The sequence below is a fragment of the Epinephelus moara genome, chromosome 7 (genome assembly GCF_006386435.1).
Source record: "Epinephelus moara isolate mb chromosome 7, YSFRI_EMoa_1.0, whole genome shotgun sequence".
In the NCBI taxonomy this organism is placed as follows: domain Eukaryota; kingdom Metazoa; phylum Chordata; class Actinopteri; order Perciformes; family Serranidae; genus Epinephelus; species Epinephelus moara.
The window spans coordinates 40,267,325-40,288,098 of NC_065512.1; the positions used below are offsets into that span (position 1 = coordinate 40,267,325).

The 20,774-nt window shown below is 41.0% G+C and overlaps 1 protein-coding gene across 1 annotated transcript; it reads left to right on the forward strand.

Annotated features, from left to right (window-relative positions):
* The first annotated feature begins 11,620 nt into the window (after positions 1 to 11,620).
* Positions 11,621 to 17,350, forward strand: LOC126392758 (homeobox protein engrailed-1-B-like). Its single transcript, XM_050048372.1, has 2 exons — positions 11,621 to 12,453; positions 15,229 to 17,350. The coding sequence occupies exons 1-2, from the start codon at positions 11,904 to 11,906 to the stop codon at positions 15,546 to 15,548; spliced, it is 870 nt and encodes a 289-aa protein (XP_049904329.1). The 5' UTR covers positions 11,621 to 11,903; the 3' UTR covers positions 15,549 to 17,350.
* The last annotated feature ends 3,424 nt before the right edge of the window (positions 17,351 to 20,774 follow it).

Sequence of the window (20,774 nt, forward strand, 5' to 3'; positions counted from 1 at the left end):
CCATGAAACAACTCACATGGCCACGGATTGAAGTAGAGGAAGGAACTTCATCTGTTGCTGAGGTGGCCAAAATTCAGCAGCACAACACCCAACAGTACAGCTGCTCAGTCGAATGAGGAAGTTGTTGCTCTAACCACACATGCAACAAGCCCTTGCAAAACAGTAACAGAAATCAAGTTCAGTATTTTTAACACTGTTAGAATGACTGGGAGAATGATTATCGACAACCTGTTCTTATTGCTTTACTATTACGTCCACTGGTTGAACTGGTGCCAGAGCAGCAGGATCACATAACAATCTACAATAGAAGAGAAAAGGGCAGGTTGAGTCAGTCACTTAGTCACATGCAAAATGAATTGTTTAAATGAGCACGTTCATCCCCAATATAGAACTAAATATCAAACTACTGAGTGTGGGCCAGATGATAGAGGAATGGCTCCTGATCTTTAGGTTTTCAGCAAGCCAATATTTTCTCCAAAAAGCCCCATGTGATCATTAAAGTTTTGATCTCTGAATTAAAGTAGGGAACACAAACTACTTAGTTATGATTAGGGAAAGATAGGGATCATGGTGAAAAGAAACCGACTGTTGCAAGGTGACAGTATCCAGCATGAAAATCTAAAACTCTGAACCTGCTACGTCTGTGGGTCTGCTTGACACAATAGCTTTACATAGACAAAGGGCTTCACCACATGCCCATGGTGCATCAGTGGCCCTTCGATTCTATGATTGATTTAGGTTTGATTTGAATTTTTTACTGATATATGGCCACTACACCTTTCTGTATTTTTCAGTCTTATAATTAACTGCTGTTGTCTGTGCCATTAATTTTGCTGTGTGGGTGTTTGTTTGTTTTTTTTCTTCTTTTGTAACTGTGACACTTTGTATGTATACATTTAAAAAGCACACTGTGTTTGCTTGCAATGTAATGCTTTGTAAATGATTCCTTGCCTTGTCTGTGCAGTCCTCAGTGCCTGAGAGGATACCATAGATAGTTGCACAGGTCAGGTGTTGGTTCCTGCACTGGCCTTCCGGCCTGCTGCACCTCCTCCGGTGCCAGTGTGGGCAGCTGCAGGGTCGTCAGCTGGATATCGCCGTTCACCGATGTTTCGCCCCCTGCACCAGTACATCTCCTGGCGGGGGGCCAGTGGCGTATGGGGACGTCTCCCCGCCACCCCCTGCAGCTGCCCTTAAAGGGGTGTTTGCCCCCAACCATTTTCCTTCCTCCGAAGCCACAGCCAGTAGCTTGCCTTCTCAGCCTCCTCTCCCAGCTCCTTCACGGCTTTCCACAGACTTGTCCCCGACATACCAGCACTACAGAGCAGCTGGACTACCGTCTTGCCGGCAAAGCCCCTGGTACCGACCTCCACAGGGTATTCCCTGGCTTTCCAGCCCGCCTCTTGGCACTCTGCTTCCAGCTCAGTGTACTTGAGGTGTTTCCTCTCGTGGGCTGCTGTCATGCCTTCTTCCCAGGGGATGGTGAGCTCTATCAGGAGGACGGATCTCTCAACCGCTGACCACATGACAACGTCTAGTCAGAGAGTGGTTGTCACGATCTCTCTCGGGAACACCAGCCGTCTTCTGAGGTCTGCCAGCATTTGCCATTCCTTACCTGGTCTGAGAATGGAGGTCTCCTGTGTGGGTGTGCTGCGTGTTTCGCCTGGCTTGACGAACGCAGCTAGCGCGGGCCTTGCCGTTTCCCGGATGCGGTTCGCTGCCACCCTGCGTCTTTCCAGAAGCTCTGCCAGCTTGGACAGTACTTGGTCGTGGCGCCACCTGAAACGCCCCTGGGCCAGCGCCACCTGTATCCTGATAGAACGTGCTGGAGGCTCGCCTTGGTGGTACCGCACAGCAGACAGTCAACCTCAATCCCAAACCACTGGGTGAGGTTCCGGGGGCATGGGAGCGTGTCGTAGACCACCCTGATTAGGAAGCTCAGTCTCTTCTGTGGCGTACTCCAGATGTCTGCCCAGCTGATGCGCCTCTGCACAGTAGCCTCCCATCGCGTCCAGGCTCCTTGGCTGCCCTGGGATACCGCCTTTATGTGGAAGCGTTCCTGCTTCACCCTGGTGACTTCGTCCACCACCATGGTCTTCCGCTGCCTCTTGGTGGCTTTGGACCAGAACTGTTGTGGAGCGCCCCAGCCTAGGCCAGCGCGACCTGTCTGGGTTAACCCCATCACCTCCTTGTGTTGCAGGCTGGCGATGGCATTCTCCACTTCAACGGGCGCTTTCCACATGTGGGCAGGTGCCTGCTGAAGTGGAGAATGTGGAGAATCCCCTGTGCGGATGGGGACTTTTGCACTTCTTATCAGATGGTCAGCGGAGTCCTTCAGCTCCAGCACAAGACGTGCCTTCTCCTGCTTGTACCCAAGGCTGGTGGATTTCAAAGGGAGCTCAAGCATATTCCATCCGAAGAGGCCTGCATCTGAGAAGCAGTGGGGCAAGCCCATCCACTTCCTGATGTAGCTGTTGGCTAGGCTGTCCATCCTGCTGACCTCTGACATGGGGACCTCACTGACTTTTAGTGGCCACATCACATGTTGGAATAGTGTATGCTGGTAGTACCACACCTTGTGTTTCCCTGGTAGCTGGCTTTGATTGATCTTTTCTAGACCCTCTGCAAGTTGTTATCGGGCTTGCTTCCCCATCTGTTTATCAGACAAGTCTGCAGTGTACTGCCTCCCCAGGCTTTTGAGTGGTCCTTCAGCGAGCCGTGGAATTGGCTCATCTCCAGCGACAAAGATGGTCTTGTCTTGGGGCACTCCTTTCCTTAACGAGAGACTTCTTGATTTTGCTGCCTTTACTTTCATTCTTGCCCATGAGATCAGCTCGTCGAAACACTTGAGGAGCCTTGCTGTACATGGCGCAGTCTGCAGGATGCTCGTTACGTCATCCATGTAGCTCCTCAGCGGTGGGAGCCTCTTGCCTGATGGTAGCTTGATACACTTTTATAATGAAGTCAGCTCAGGGTTGTCTGACACAGAGAGTAATGATCAGACCATCTGCGAGGTAAACACGATGAATTTCTTTTGTTTGTTGTTGTTGTAACTTTTCATTTCCTGTCTTTTTCCAATAGCTAATGTTGGTTTCTTGTCAAAATGACTCCAATCCTTCTTTCTTTACCCTAGGTGTCACACACATGGGATGCATGGATGGGTTGTGGGTGGATGAATTCCCAGCTGGCCACCAACATCATTAGATGCTGATATTTGGTTGAATTTAGGTTGTGAGTCTAGTGACCAAAAGTCAATTTTAAGACAACGTATAATGCCAACATCAATTTGATGTAGAACGCAGATGGCAGTTGACGTTGGTTAGTTGGTTTTCAGGTGTGTTGATAAGCAACCAAAATCCAACATCTTCCAGACGTCTCATGCCAGCATCATCTTGACATGAAATAATGACATTTGTAGGGTATGGAGAACAAAACCCAAAATCTAGAAAACATCATAATTTTAATGTCCACACAATGTGGATTTCTAACATCGTTAGACACTTAAAATATTGCTATCCCTATTTTTATTCCAACCAAAATTTAACATCTGTCCAACGTAAGAGTCCAATGTCTTTCTGACATCATGCTGACCACCAGTGCCAGCTGGGTTCACATTCTGTAAAATGTGAACATAGCAGAGATCACAGCAGAGCTGCAGAGCTGCTGTCTGACTCCGTATTAAGAGAGGCACTGTGCACATTTACACACAAGGAGCAGGGTAACTTCATCAATTATTTCAGAGGCTAAAAGTCCAATCTGTTTCCTCTGTCAAGTTTATAACTACAGTTTTTATGTTTGCATCTTAAATGTCCCAAAATATTTGCTGCAGTAACATTACTGCTCTCACTGCATTACTGTATTACAGAATTTGCCATGTAAATAGCAGTGTATCACCTAAAGGTGCAACTGAATTTTAAGGAGATTGGGAAATAATACTCTGATTTGGTGAATTTATGTTACGTCCAAAACACACCTGCGATTTATTGAGAGTACAAATGCAACATCTCTGCTCCTTGCGCCTTACTTTGCACCCACATTATGCATTGTTAAACTAAAAAGCTGGAGTTGAACTTACCCTGAATGAACCTGTGCACTTGCACTACAGATCCTTAAAAGAGGGCCCACAATCTTTACTCATACAGTCCAGCTGATCAAATGTTCTGTGCCAGTGATACAGTATGAGTTCATAAGCAGCTGAAAAATGTCTTGTTTAAAGAAGAGGAGGAAAAAGAAAAGAAGTAAAGTCACATCACTTCTTGCTTCTCTTTCCACTTGTAAGCTTTTATTATTATAGATTTCTGCATTTTTAAGCCTTCATTTCTCAATTAATTTCTTCTTTGGTTTTCTTGTCATGCTCTTACCTTTGACCTTTGCAAAGGAGGAACTGAAAGTCATTCCACTGCATTATCTTCGAGTTACTGTTGTGCATAGCCTAAGTGTGTTTGGATTGAAACTTCGATGGAAAAAGTAAACAAGTATAGAAATATCTTTTAATGAAAGTTTAAGATGATCCAGTGGGATCCAGAAACACCTCTCAGTCACCAAGAAACCCTCCTGCCCCAAGTGGCCAGAAAAAATCAATAAATTAAGCTTTAGATAGGCCAATTCTCTATGACACTGAATAGATGCAAACTAATAGGCCTCTACACTCCTTCACAGACTGACTTTGCAATATGCTGCATCATTTCATGGACTGAACTGTCTTAGGAAGTCATGACAATAGCCATGTTTCTGTTCAAATATATCCAAAGTTACTAACAGCTGCTTCATCAAGCTAAACAGTTGGAGATAATTCTCCAGACGGGTGCCATTAACCACAACAGAAGAAGAGGGATGCAACGAGATGACTTAATCAAACCTTAATAGAAAACATGATGGAAATATCTCATTTATGTTTGTTTCATGTATTAATTTATTAGCTTATCTCAAAATTTAATAAAATCATCACACCTGTCCACATGATGAGAATATGACGAGGCTCAGAAAAGGTTACATCTCCTGTGTTAGCTGACAAAGTTCAACCTGCCACAGGAGCCGCTGATGGAGTTTAACACAGAAAGCATTCAGTATGTTCTCTGTGTTCTGTGACTGATAACCCGGAGACCCAATGGGAGAGGAGCCCTTGAAAAGCCTGGCATGAAAAGTTTGGCTATGTTTGCAATGTTTTATTTCTAAGTAGTCAGTGTCATAACAAAATCAAAATTGGCTGAATAAAGTGGTACAAAGACACTGCATTACAAGCTGCAGCAATGGTACAAAATGGAATACATCGTCCCCCCCCCACATACCCCCACCTTGTTTGGAAGTGAAGCAAATGTTGTGCGGATGGATGAAATCAGATTCAAAACAATACAATACTATATACAGTACAAATTTAATGTTTGTTTCTGTTTATGCTGCTTGTTTTTAACTGCTAGCTTAATAGATATCAACTGAGTGAAAGATCACATCAGTTGTTGCCAGATCTTGAAAGGCTGTGTTGCTAAAACAGAGACATGCCTCCAAAAAAGTTCATTTTCTCATGATTTTCTGTCTGAAAAAATGTCATTTCAGTATCAGAATGTTTACTAGGGTTGGGGCTTGTGAAAATGGGTGCAATATTTATTTAGTGAGGGTGAAAGAAGCAGTCATAATCTGTATTCACGTTCACTTCTCTCACTGGAATGAATAGACTGCCGCTGATCTCCTTAAGGGGCGGGGCAGTGGCAAAACCCTCAAGACATTTAACCTAAGGTGGGCCGTCTAGATGAAACAACAGTCTCTGATTCAGCTTAAACTGTGTGAGTGATGGCTTATACCGCTGGAGCACAAATACACACTGTCATGACTTTCCCCAAGAACAGGAAATCAGGATTTTGAAAAAATGAGAAAAAAAAAAGAAAGGAAAGGGAAGGAAGGCCAACTGCCTTTGTATAAAAACAAAAATTCTAAATGTACTTGAGGGAGACATGGATCAAGAAAGGAGGGGCAGGGGCCCAGAATTTCATGCTACGCCTCTGTGCATCATAGTCTAATTTGGATCAACCTCCAAACAGGACAAGAACAGCTTGCAATGGACCATCAGGTCATCAGAAAAGATCATTTGGTGCCAACCTGCCCTCCCTCCAGGACTTGTTGTAGACCTCCAGAGACAGAAAGCAGGCTGAAGAAAATTACTGCAGTCCCCTCAAAGTGGAAAACAGTTTAATTCAAATAGGCTTTTATTGACATGAATGTTTAAGTTACATTATTGCCAAAGCTAAATTGCATATTACTGAATAATGACTTTTTACACAAGAAAACAAAAGAATTACAAGACAGCAAATATACTTTAAATCCACACATTGTTTTACAGATGTAACCCCTCAGAAACATGTACTACATGACTTACTAGTGATATTGGTGCATGACTGATGGGGTTTCTGTACTTGCTCTTAAATCATGATCATAAGCCTACAATGAAAAGCAAACCTTATTACAATCTCTTTCAAAATCAGCTTAAATTTCATAAACATTTTCCACCAAAGTGAGTTATACAGGTCATAATTCAATACATTTTAGTTTCCTATAAAAAAAATCCCACTTTAATGACAAATTCAATGGCTTGATTTCTGGATCCATCGGTCTTTTAGTTGAATTTATTTCTTTTTGCTTACTATCTCAGTTTTGCTGTATGTTTTATCAGAGTGGAATAATTACATCAATTGATCATTATACTTTCCTAATAACCTGCATGTTCTGTTGTAAAATCATAATTATATCAACATTTTTCACTCTACATGTAAGAAAGTGGTCCATTTGTATCTGAAATGAGTGTGGGCACTCTGTTGGCACTGTAGCTTAACTAACACAAGCCAATATGTTGTTAAACTCATCCTGCTTGTTCTCATGCAGCTAATTTGGTTCTTGAAATGCAGTTTAAGGATTGATATGTTCCTGGATGAAGTCATCTTGAATCAACATTGTATCGTGATCTGTTGGTGAAATTATCACAATTAAGAGAGTTACACATATACATGCTTATATTCTTATACACGATTAAACATACAACAAAATATAGTTTGAGATACTGAGCAAAAATACAGGGCTTCACCCTGAAGCCTGGGTCATAATCCGGCTATCAATATGATGCACATTTACAAGTTTGGGTTTAAGGATTGCACAGTTCCAGGTGGATTTTAAGACAGTTTTGAAGAACCTAAAAATCCAGACTCATGTTAAAGCCATCACCATTCTTATCTGGAGAAATTATCCATGCATGTGGCCAAGCTCCTATCTGTCTATAACAACGGTGTCAAACTACTTTTGGTTCATGGGCCACATACAGCCCAATTTAAACTCAAGTGGGCCAGACCAGTAATGATAATAATAATAATAATAATAATAATAATAATAATAATAATAACTTTAATTTATATAGCGCCTTTCAAGAAACCCAAGGTCACTTTACAATACATAGTAATGAAACAATAACACCAACAGAACAGTACAATACAACACAAGCAGTACGGAAAAGCAACAAAACTAGCCTATAACAAACAAGAGAAGAAGTACAGTACATCTCCAGAGAGATGTATTCTGGTCAGGGTGAAAAGACTCTGAAGCAGCATTTTACATAGTGTAGGTTACTCACTGTTTAACTTGCTTCTGAAACCTGATACCTCTTAGACTTCACACATACATCAATATTAGGTGTGCAAAATCATCCAGGCAGTGGCACGTGCCACTTAGATGACTGGTGTTGCTGGTTCGAACCCAGGGTGGGGGGTTCGAACCACGGGATAGGGGAGCCCTTCTATATGGAGTCTGCTTGCTCTTCCCGTGTAAGTGTAGGTTTTCTCCAAGTAGTCCGGCTTCCTCCCACAGTCCAAACACTCTGAATTGGTCGTAGGTGTGAATGAGAGTGTGACTGGTTGTTTGTCTCTATGTGTCAGCCCTGTAATGGTTTGGACCTGTCCAGGGTGCACCCTGCCTCTCGCCCAATGTCAGCTGGGATGTCCAGCACACCAGTGACCCCTAACAGGATAAGTGGTCATGGAAAATAAATGAATGAATGAAAGTCATCCAGTGGGCCGGATAGGACCCTTCTGACCGATGAACCATATGTTTGACACCCCTGATTTATAACGTTATGTCCGTTAGTTTGTCATGTTTATCTCTGTATCATCCTGTAAATGTGTTCTTAGCATTGCCTGTAGAGCCATTGAGTCGTGGAGTCAAATTTCTTTCATGTGTCAACATACTTGGTCATGTAGGTTGATTCTGATACAGTATTTGTGGGTTATTTAGCCTATTTTACACAAGGTACTCCATCGACCACTAGATGTCGCTCTGATACAATTTTCTCTCACTGTGTGCTCACCGAAGTATTTGCATTGTGAGGCACTGTGTGATGATAAAATTGATGAGGAGTGAACAGTAGATGCAGCGTCGCCAGGTCCTTCAGAGGATCCTCAATATCACAATTTCCAGTTGCAGTCACAGTAGGCCTACAGGTGTTTATTTGCCACCAGGTTATCGCCTAAATATTTTACAGCTTGGATTTCGTAATTATGAGTCAGTCATCTCTGGCAAGGTTGCTAAATATATTTCAATTTTCATTATTTCCTGTTTCTTTTTCCATTTCACTTTCAGCCGTTTTCATCGTTATACTGGTAAAGTAAATCAAACAGAGCAGACTTGCTGTAAGAAAAGACTCCACCAAAGTTATACTACTGGATGTATCTTTAAACAGAGACCTCCTCTACAAAGTGCATGTATGGTTGGCTCTACTGTACTTCTAGTGTCAGTTTCCGAACCAAAGCATGTTAAATTAGGCTGAAACATCTTAAAATCGAGGCAACTCCCTTTACAAACTGCCAGTTACCCGCAGCGTTCAGACTGGTGCTGTGATCTTTGTTCATACCGGACTGCTCCTTTAAAGCTGTCTTCAGGGAGGGTTCAGACAGTCCGACCAGCAGCTTCAGGAGGCAGGCCTGTTAAACTGAGTCACTGTGTGACAAACTCCAGCATCTCACAGCAAAGCGCTCCCCTTTGGCGTTTTAAAGGTGAGCACAGAAGAACGGTTCATTTCGGAGTTTGGTGCGTTTAATAATAATTTCGTTTTAAAAAAAAAAAAGATTTACTAAAAGTTTCCCCCAGTGCTGGAAAAGCTGCGCTTATCTATACAATTATTATTATTATTATTATTATTAGGCTATTATTATTATCATACCATTATTGTTGTTGTCACTGTAGTCATTAAGAGAATAGAAATAGGCGTATTTATTTATGCAGACCTTATTCATTTCAAATGCGTTACAGCTGTAACATTTCTGTCATAATGATCAAACGATTTTACGTGTAAAACGTGTAAAGTGTGGATTTTATTTAATTATTTTCTTTCTTGCGACTATATCCCTGTCCTAATATCTCTAATAACCAAGCTATAAATTACACCATTCAACGAAAAAGCCTTATCTCGAGCGTCTGTGTATTGCATTTATTTTAACGGAATAATTTATATTATTTCCAGGCTACATTTTAATCCATTGATTTGTATGCTTGCTGCCGCATCCTCCCTGTAGTGACACCAAAGATAATCTTAGAAAAAATCGTAATCTTTGCGGAAATGGCGAACTGAGCTGATCAGAAACACTCTCTAAATCTCAACCCTTCCATTAGAGGAGCTGACCGACAAAATCAAAATCAACTAATCTTCATCCAGAAACAGCTCATATTAGCCTCACCTCACACTGTGTGTGTGTGTGTGTGTGTGTGTGTGTGTGTGTGTGTGGCCTGCAAGGTGGGTTAATCCAAAAGCAGAGAGGAAAAGCTCCTCTTTAACAGACCTGATAGTGTGTTGATATGTGTTGTTTCGGCAACTTATGGTCCTTTAGGCTTCGCATTAACTATAATGATAATTATATATATATATATATATATATATATATATATATATATATATATATATATATATGTATGTATATATATATACATGGGTTATTCTAAAAACACAAAAGGTATATCGTATTAAGTAACAGAAACAATATAATTTTCCATATCATTCATAAAACAGAGTATAGTTCATTGTGTCTGGTGCACATAAAAAACAAACAAACAAAAAGCCTGCTAAGACAAACTAATGTAGAAACAATAAGAAAAAAACACTAAGATAAATGAAATAAAATAGAATGAATCACAGACACATTGACTCTCTGGAGGAATATTGTAGAATTATTGTGAGTGTAATATTGTTATGTACTAACACTTAAGGTCATTTAAAAGTCTCAATCGATGAATGCCCGATAAAAATCGATTGTTCTTAAAAATGATAGTGAATTTCCCCATATAGACAACAGAGGTAGGCTACTACTTTTCAGTCCTTGGTGTAAGAGGCGCACTCACTCAGGCCTCCAGCCTCACATAAAAAAAATAAAGAAAAATAAAGAACAAAAGCCTTAATATGAATTACACCAATTAAGTTGTTCTTCCCTGCAGTCTCCTCTGTATTCCAAGCGCACAGCGACTTTTCTATTAACACCTTGAAAAGGCTCTTCTGCAGCGCGCCTGTCTATTATGTTGCATTTATTATTCTATCGGCCCACTTAGCGTGCACTTTGATGAAGTGTTTGGCGCGGTGATGGTGACAGAGGCTTTGAGCCGCTCTCCTCCCGCAGCCAGGTGATGAAGGTCCGGCTGATCAGGCGGAATACAGAGTAATTAAAACCTATAAATTATCCACCGCTGCTTCTCTCTCTCACTGAGAGATAAGAGCGCGCTTTTCCGGAGCTCGGCCTAGAAGACAATACCGGCTGACAATGGAGGCTGTACCTCAGAAAGGAGGAGAAACCAGGGGAGAGTGGGGTGTGTATCAAACCTGGAGATGTATGGATGTTAAATGGACATATATGAGCAAATAGGTGGTATACAGTTTCGTTTGGCTAAAAGAAAACATACGGTGATGGTTTGGTCCTGGTTCTTGAAGGCCTGTACTTCATGGTGACTGTGTGTTGTGTTGTCTGCTTGTGTGTGAGCGATAAGCTAAAATGCCCTGTACAACAAGTGTACACTGTGGATTACATAAAAGCTCCTATCCGCGAGATGTTTGGATGCCGGACGCATAGTATATTGATGGGAAGTCATTTCACAAGAAAATTCGAGAATCAAAGCAAAATCTTGTTTCGCATGCAAGTGTCCCACAGTGTCTCTCCAGTTAACAGTCAAATGCCTGGAGGTGAGCAGTTGGATTTATTCAAACAACAACAAAAAACAGTTAACGAGTACGGGTGTGTGTGTGTGTGTGTGTGTGTGTGTGTGTGTGTGTGTGTGTGTGTGTGTGATTCTTCTCCTGCTCTCCCTCAGCTGTATAAGATGTAACAGATACACTGTAACAAGGCTGAGGGCGCGGAGCAGTGATAATCTCTTGTTTGGTTTCTGTGTGAAGTCTGCTCGCTGCTCCACGGCTCCCCTCTTGGCTCAGAGACGCCTGACATTATTGGACGTCGCCACCCCTTGTCCAAAAGTGTCCCGGTCGGTGATTGGCCCGCTGCGCTTTGGATATTAATCGTCTATCTCTGGTGTGTGTGTGTGTGTGTGTGTGTGTGTGTGTGTGTGTGTGTGTGTGTGTGTGTGTGTGTGTGTGTGTGTGAGATGTGAGGACTTTGTGAAGATCCGACTGTCATGCAGCGGTGAAAAGCTCTGGGTGTGTGAGAGCAGTGCGCAATAGCAACCATAGCCAGTCTTAAGTCACCGACCATGACGCGCAGGAGCGCCTTTACGCAAGCAGGATGTCCACAGTTTGCGAATAATTACAGCAGCCAGCAATATTTCGGTGAGAAAATAACTATGTTTTAGTGCTTCCTGTTTTCATATTTTGGATACAACACAGGCCCACAAAGTGGAAGTGGATTGAGAGAACACGAGCTACGTTCTTCCGAGAAGCAGCGATGGAGGAGCAGCGGGATCTGAACAGCACGGACAGCAGCGAGGGAGAGAGCGTCTCCCCGTCTCACAGCCTGCCCTCGCCGCCTATACTGCCGCTGCAGGTCGCCCAGCAGGCCCACAGAACCACCAACTTTTTCATCGACAACATTTTGCGCCCGGACTTCGGCTGCAAGAAGGAGCACGGCCTGGGCCCGCGGGAGAGGGCGCAGACCTCCGGCCGGGAACGCGTCCACCCGGTGGTCAGCAGGCCGAGCCTTCCCGGGACGCCGTGCCAGGATTCCAATTGCAGCAGTGACAGCACTTCGTCTTCCGCCTCCTCCACCTCTTTGGTGAGTCCTAAAAAGAGTAACAGCAGCGGCGGAGGAACTGAAGCCGCCTCCACCGGGAGCAGCGGCTTGAAAGCCGAGGACAGAACTGGCGGCGGGGCGGGGGAGAACACGTCCTCCTCGCTGGTGGTGCTGAACGGCACAGGGGCGCCCACACCGGAGAGCCAACCACTTCTCTGGCCTGCCTGGGTCTACTGTACCCGGTACTCGGACAGGCCCTCATCTGGTAAGACAATAGTTTCATGAAGTAAAACAACTCTGATCGTTTTAGAATGGAGGAATATCACAGAAGTTTGAATCTGACACAAAACAAGATACATTTCTACATGGAGCCATTTTAATCCGACAAATCAAGATACTTTTTACAAAAGTAAAGCGCGAGAAAATGTTTTAAAATTTCTTAATACCACCAACTGACCCAATCTTATTTTTATCACTATCATATATCTTTATAACCTTTTTTATTTATTTATTTACTTCATCTTAATATCCAACTTGTAGGCCAACATACAGCGTTTCCTGGAAAGTGTTTAAAAACATTTGGTTATGTTGTCAGAGTTAATCTTTATTTTCATTTAGTAGAATGGTTTCTTTCCAAATCATTTCATTATTTAAATCCCCAAAGAGGTCTGTCGTTTAGCACAATAGTACATTTATTAGATATTAAATATATCGCACGCTCCATCATTCTTATCAACGAGAATTTCATGCAAACTAAAAATTATATAGTTCATAATTTCCATTTTGATTTGACCTTGAGTTTATTGAAGCACGTTGACACCAACGCGTTTCAGTGAAAATTCAACACAATATTTCGAAAATGATTCCTAATTAACCATTAAGAAAACAACAACAACAACAACGATACAGCAGCATGTGTTGTGCAGAAATTTGCAGAGTGAAAACAACATAAACGTCTGTTGTTTTCCGCCCTCCATAAATTTCTGTTCTTTTCTAACGTGTCTCTGTAGCTGCATCCGTGTATTTACAACACATTATGAATGTAAAAGGAAAAACTAACAACTAGATGATCCGTAGGCCTAGATATTGTTTGTGTATCACACATTTCAAATAGAGAAGATAAACACGTGCAATTGAGATTTAGAACAGTATCCTGCAGGCTGAGTCAAACACGTGTTCATCTGATTTATTTAACTATTTTACTCTCTTTTAAACACATTGTGTCTTGTTACATTTCCATAAATGTAAATTGGCCAGCATCGATCCTTTAGGATTATGATTGTACAGATAATAGAGGCACCAGCCCCGCAGCTTTTGGCTGTGTGTGACACGTGTTTTGGTTCAAGGACTTGATGTACAGATCTACAGCAGACACTTTGTATCGATATAAAGTAATTTCCTCTGTGATGGCTGGGTGATACTGTGTGTAACCTGTTGTCCAATTCCGAGCCGGCTGAGGTGAAGATATGAGCTGCTGGCGGAATAAAACACAATGGAATTAGATGTAGCTAAATAATGGCTATCAGCCCTCCTTGCCGCAGGAGACATTTTGAATTCATTAACCGCCTGTTTGATTTTAGTCTGACTTCAGCAAATCACCAAAACACAAAGACAGCTGGTAGGCTGTGTGTAAAATACACAGAGGCTTTCTTCTAAAAAAAAAAAAAAAAAGAAAGAAAACAATTTATATAGGCCTACCCTATGGCTGGCTTTTCTAGCTGCTATTATTGTGCTAGAATACACGTGCCTGCTAATTAATCGGATGTATTTCATTTTGGCGCATTGTTAATTTGCATGAGAAATAGAAGCCGAAAATTTTGAATTAATTAATAGTCTATAGATTTTGTTGATAGCCTAATAATAAATATAATAAACAACACACTCAGTATTCAACTGTAAACAGGTAGTCAACATATTTTATTCTAATATCCAGATATGATCTTACATTAAAGGAAACTATTGTTCGGATGATTTCTGGGGGGCCGGTGTGCGCAACTACTGCGCATTATTTGACTATCAGTTTGTGTGGTGTAGCCTATTTATTAATTTATCTCCGTTCAGCCTGGCTGATCTCTAAATTTCAGTTTTTATAATTCGCATTATTTTTTGTGTTTTTCTAACTTTAAATAAGTCTGTAAGACAATGCAATGACTTGTGTGTGGAGGGTTTACGCCTTAAATTCTGTCCGTTTTTTCCACTTTGCGGCTCCTTTGTGTGTTCAATATTAAAATACACACCGAATTTTGACTTACGTGATTACACTCCTCAAACATAATGCAATATTCGCGTAGCGGTATCAATAAATGCTGAACATTGTGTGCTGTATTCATCCATGCAGTGATAATAAGGTAGTAATAACGCGTGTGTTAACGGGCTGGAGTTCACAGCCTGCAGCATCACTGACTGCTGCTGCCGCTGCTGCTACACTGTCGCACATGGAACACAAATGACATGGCCTACTTTACTCTGTCAGTAAATAATATGAATAATATTAATGGCGCTTATATTCATGTTGGTAATATTATAGGCCAAATACACTGTTACTACTGAGTACTATCGGGATGATATAGTTAATGTCGACTAATAATAAAAATAGGGCTATTATTATTATTATTATTAGGCTATTATTATTATTATATTACTACAAGTAACAATAATAATGATATTAATATTGTGGTAATATAAATACACCGTTTCTACTCAGTACTATGTTCTTGTGAATGTCGAATAACAACAATAGGGCTGTTGTTGTTGCGGTTGTCTTTTTCTTCTTCTTCTTCTTCTTCTTCTTCTTATTATTATTATTATTATTATTATTATTATGTCCACCATAACAGTTAGAAAAATTAGGCCTATATATAGGCTAACAATTCCCGTGTGTGTGTGTGTGTGTGTGTGTGTGTGTAGACTGATACGAATGACTGTTGATTTAAAAATTAGTTCTAGTTTTTTTCGACCTTTTTGCTTCATTGTCAGTTATTTTTTAATATGCGCTGAATATTTATATTTCCGCTGTGCCGTCCTTTCGCCCTTACTGCAGGCCCAAGGACACGGAAACTTAAAAAGTCGAAAAGCGGCAAAGAGGACAAGCGGCCGCGCACGGCCTTCACGGCCGAGCAGCTGCAGAGACTGAAGACGGAGTTCCAGGTGAACCGCTACATTACGGAGCAACGGCGGCAGTCTCTGGCCCAGGAGCTCAGTCTCAATGAGTCCCAGATCAAAATCTGGTTTCAGAACAAGCGAGCCAAGATCAAAAAGGCCAGCGGCTTCAAGAACGGGCTGGCGCTGCAGCTGATGGCGCAGGGACTGTACAACCATTCCACTACCACCATCCAGGAGGACAAGGAGGACAGCGACTGAGGAGCCCGGCCGGCCGCACCAGGACGCAAGACTGTGCGCTGTCCACCGCTCTCCTCCACACACACACACACTGTACATTGTAAATAAATAATATCTAATTTAATGATGAGGATGGAGAGCGAGAGCTGAGCAGATCTCCCTCATACGGTTTGTCAACAGCTCTCCTCTTCTTCATGTCTGTCTCCTCCTCTTCAAACGTGACAACACAGCAGAACAGACTGCACATTCTTGGACTGACCTGCCACCGCAAAACCAAAGATTTTATTGGAAAACAGAGCCTGGACCTCTTCAAAGACAATAACGAAAATAGCAACATCCCCCATTGCGCTTATTTCTGTGTCCCCTGAGCTGAGAACTAAATGGACCCCTCCTCCACCACCACCCGCTTCAGCCGTAATAAACCCACACCGGCTGATGTTTCTGGGCTGTTTCTCCTCCCTTCAGCTCATGTTGATCTGGTTCCATACGGCGCTGCTGCTGCTGCTGCTGCTGCTGCTGCACGCACCCGTCCTCCAACAGCCACAAACACCACCACGCCAACCCACCCAAACACCGCGAGAACAGCCACTGGCTCCTTCAGACTTTAGTTTTTTTGTTGCTGTTTGTTTTTGTTTTTTGGTTCGTTTTCTTTCACCCCTGGACCAACTGACTTCTACGACCTGTAATAATCAATAAGAACTGCATTAAGAACTGTAATAATCCTACAGTGCATTTACAGAGATTTAAAGTGCCACAAACAAACAATATAGTGATGATACAGCGGATACTTAAACATCACTTCTGAGCACGAGACACACAGTAAGTCCCCATCGGGAATGATACAGGAATATTATAGAAAAAACATAATGGGACTTAGAACTGTGAACACTGAGGTCATTATTATTATTATTATTATTATTATTATTATAGAAATTGTAGATTTTAAGAATTTAAAGGGACTTTGTGTTTTTAATTGAAAATGCATTTGCAATCAGAATTGTTTCTGCTGATTCAATATTTTTCAATGCCAAATATTTCAATTTGACAATTTCTGGCCAATCAGCACAATTAAAAAAAATCTGTAATTTCCCACTATAATCTTTGAAACAAAATTAAGACCGTACAGAAATTCTAAATTCATAATTAACAGAGCAAATAAATTGTATATTTTGTTTTGTTTGTTTTGTTTGAGGTACCTGGAATCATGACCTCGGTATCTTTAAAATCCTGCAGCCTCAGTCTATATGGCCTATAATAATGCTACAAGACACATTAATACAGGAAGGTACAGCCGAAATTCAAAAGAAGACTGCAGCGTTAAAGTTATTCATATTAATAAGAACAATGGATCACATTTTTATAGATTCCTGTTTGTGTGATAGGGAAAGCTCGTTATTTTACAGTAGCTACGTCTTTATCTAACGCTTATGGCATCTTTATCATTTTATTGTGATGATGTTTGGAGCCAAAGTGTGTTTGTACTGTTTCTGTGAGAGAATCTTCTATCATATTCCGACATTTTCACTGTGGTGTTTGTATAATACCCCTCTGAAAGTGACCATAGGATTACTACAGTTCTTACAGAGGGGGTGCAGCCTGTACAGAGGGCATATACTGTGTTGTACACCAAATCACAAATGGAGTATTTTGGGCCGTCTGTGCTTCATTTCCTCTGGTATTGCCTTTATTTATACACAAACACAGCAAACAGCTATATGTTAGCTTCTCTCCGGAAGAAGAGCGGGGGAATATATTATGTAAACCATGTTTCCAAATAAACACTTTTATATTGGAAAAAGAAAAAAAATCCTCAGGAAACACACTGCCCCATTTTCTCTAGTGGGTGACAACGAATATTTTTTTTGGGGGGGGGGGGGGGGGGGCTCATTGGTTCAAGTGAGTGGGACAACTGAATTCATATTCATAGGTCTTTTAGAAAGGAGGTGAATTTACACTGCGAGACGCGCCGCTATCAGCGCTGTTCAAAGCGTTGCAGAGCATGAAATTGCCTCACCGTCTCTGTGTTCACTCATTTCATCAGCCAGCCCTCTGTAGGTCTGAAACAAAAATATAGAAGTGTTGGAGCTAGGAGAGAACCCTTCCTTTGTGTGTGCGGCTCAGCGGGGTCAAGGCCATGTCCGCAGTCTGCATCTCATCCCAAAAACGACTCTTAAAAAATAAAGTAATGATGGACAAAAATAAATGAGGCAGCCTAAAACCAGGTCTGTATTCTGAAAATGATTTTATTTTCAAAGTTAAAACCACAACAAATGTTAACGCAAAATTTTTGATCCCTTTTTAAAATGTATTTCCACAATCTTGACTTGACTTGACTTTCAGTCTTGGCAGCTATTATTTGGCGTGACTTGTCAGATGACAAGATTGTTTTAACAAAAAAACCATAGCCTATTTTTTAATATACTAAACACTCCACATGAATAATGTTTTAAATGCATTACAGTAAATGGTTGAATGCCCTTTTAAATACAGCTTCAGATCCCAGATCATTCATTCATTTTTTTTTTAACTTGGTCCACATTTACAAGAAACAAAAGTCTTATTTTGCATTTTAAATGGTCAATATTTTCAGGATCTGATGTTTACAAAGACATGCCAAAGAAAAAAAATTAAAACATATAAAATATTTATTTAAAATTGTAGTTAATGTGAGCCTCTGTCAATGCCACTCTTCTTAAATAGGTGTGTGTGTGTGTGTGTGTGTTAGAAAAAAATTCAAAAATGAAAGAAAAGCAGGCAGCCTCTCACCAAAATAATCCCTTTTTTATCAAATGAATTTATTGCTCTCGTCCTCTTACCCAGCTAAATTACAGGAGGAGGCTTCAGTACATGTCTGTACTTTGGGGCAGATCATTATTTACTGAGGGTGAGGTGAACTCATGTGATTTTAAACTGCCAATAAGGAAAATATATGTGGAACAGAGAAATGCCCTCAGGTTACTTTGAGAGGTAAATGAATCATCACTGATAGATAGATCATCATAGATAGATAGATAGATAGATAGATAGATAGATAGATAGATAGATAGATAGAACATTATAGTTCCCCATGTGAAGCTGTTCAGATGGTAAACTGAGAGCTGTGTTGCTGACAACAGTCCACTGTACAATTATTTTGGACCAAATTACTTATCGAGTGAGCATCTTCCTGATGAAACCTGGCTATTTCCTCCAGCGTGGAGGTCATCTGTCATTCGGAGTTTCATAGTTCCCGTATAGGAAGAGTTTGTCTCTTCTGTAATCACTCTTGAGCCAGTCCAAACAAAGTATAACCTCCTCTCTTAAAAAAGGGAAGGAAAAAAGAGGGTAACAGTAGGCTGAGATCAATTTGTCAAATTCAAAGGTAATTGTTGTGACAGGCTGACTGGATCTTTGCCTCTACCTGTTTTCTCTACCTCTACCTGTTCACTCTGCTGCTGGCCTCAGATCTGCAGGGAAGAGAAGGCAGAGTTTGCTTTGCAGGGCCTCTGTAATTATCCAGTAGAAACAGAGAGATAGGATTATATAATTTATTCACATGCTTCAGTCCTACTTTTTCATTCCATGCATGCGTAATTGCATAATAAAAGCACAGTGTGTGCATGTGTGTGAAATCACAGAGTGTGTTGCAAATTTCAACACAATTAGACAAATTAACATTTCCCTACCAATTACACAGGAGTGTGTGTGTGTGTGTGTGTGTGTGTGTCTGTGTGTCTGTGTGTGTGTGTGTGTGTGTGTGTGTGTAGCAGTGGACTGAGTTTGTACGTGTGAAGCAGAGGGACTGCAGACAGTGGCCACGCAGCCAGCCCTGCGGCTACAAAGCAGCTTTAATTTACATGCAAATGAAGGTAATAAACAGAGTCACTGCTGCTGTCTTCCCTGCTGATGAGGAACTGTGTGAATGTACAGTATCAAAATCCACACTCATTTGTTCAAGAGAAATAAAACAAAAAGCGCTGATCTGACTGGTCTCTGCCTGTGTGGGTCAGTGACTTTTAGGTTTACAAAGCACGAGGGCTGACCCAGGATCAGAGCAGGAGCTGTATGTTTTTGCTGTATCTGTGACGTTTTTCCAGTTCTAACAAAAGAGAATATTTAAGTACATCTGCTCTTTATCGTTTCTTACCTAATGACAAAAAAAGCCATTTTTTTGGGAGCGAGCAAACAATATAATTTAAAGTTGATCTGAGGTGCGACCAATAGCATTCAAACTGAATAAAAAATTAAATCAGGTTTAAGATTTAAAATCAACAGATAAACACTTAGATCATTCTACTCCTGCTCTCATCACTAGTTTTAGGTCATAGATTTAAATAGTTTGTTGTCATGCTGACAACATAATTACATATTCAAACATACAATAATGCACCAAATACATATATTTTCAGTGTCTTCAAGTACTGGGATGAAGTCAGGTAATTTGAGCCATCAGGTAAAATTAGACAAATAAGCTTTTACATCTTGGGCTCTTTAAATATCAGCAGCAAATCACCATCACAGCATTATTTCTACAAATATCCTTTATATGAAACAGCCATTTTGATTGGTTGATATAATTAGGAGGAGTAGAGCAAAGAGTCAAAAATCACAGGTCCCAGAGTACTGCAACTAAAACAATGTGTATAATAACACAAATGGTTGTAGGATGCTGCATTTTATAAAATGTTTGACTTATGATCAAAATATTTTTATATACAGTTTAATTTTTTATTGGAAAGGGTTTTGAGTGAGTACTTGATGCATTCAGGTAAAATGGGACAAAAAATTTAGCTGAAATAGGACATTTATCTGAGGTGAAACCAGCATGTTTTTTGGGCAACCAGATGCCATTAAATCACAAGTTATGCTATTGTGTGCCACCCTGTAATATTACAGACATTTTTAGCATTTTTATCACTTGAAAAATATTTAAGAAGTTGCAGTGAGTCCATGTCAGCCACAATTAGCTATCGGTGTTACATGCACGCACGTCTATTGTAGACAACATGCCACCAAGGAAACAGGCAGTCAAAGAACAGGGAAAGAATGGCAGAAAAGTCAGAAAATGTTTTTTCATGAATAGCCACAGTTTACATTAAAGATTTAATGAATTCATGACTGAACTAATAAATGGATTTAACCATTTAATAACAAACAAATGTGTCCCATTTTACCTTACTACGTGTCCCATTTTAACTGAACATGTCATCAGAGTAAAGTCCGGGTTTTTGAAGTGCCTGAATGTCCAAAGTTTCTAAATTATTTTAA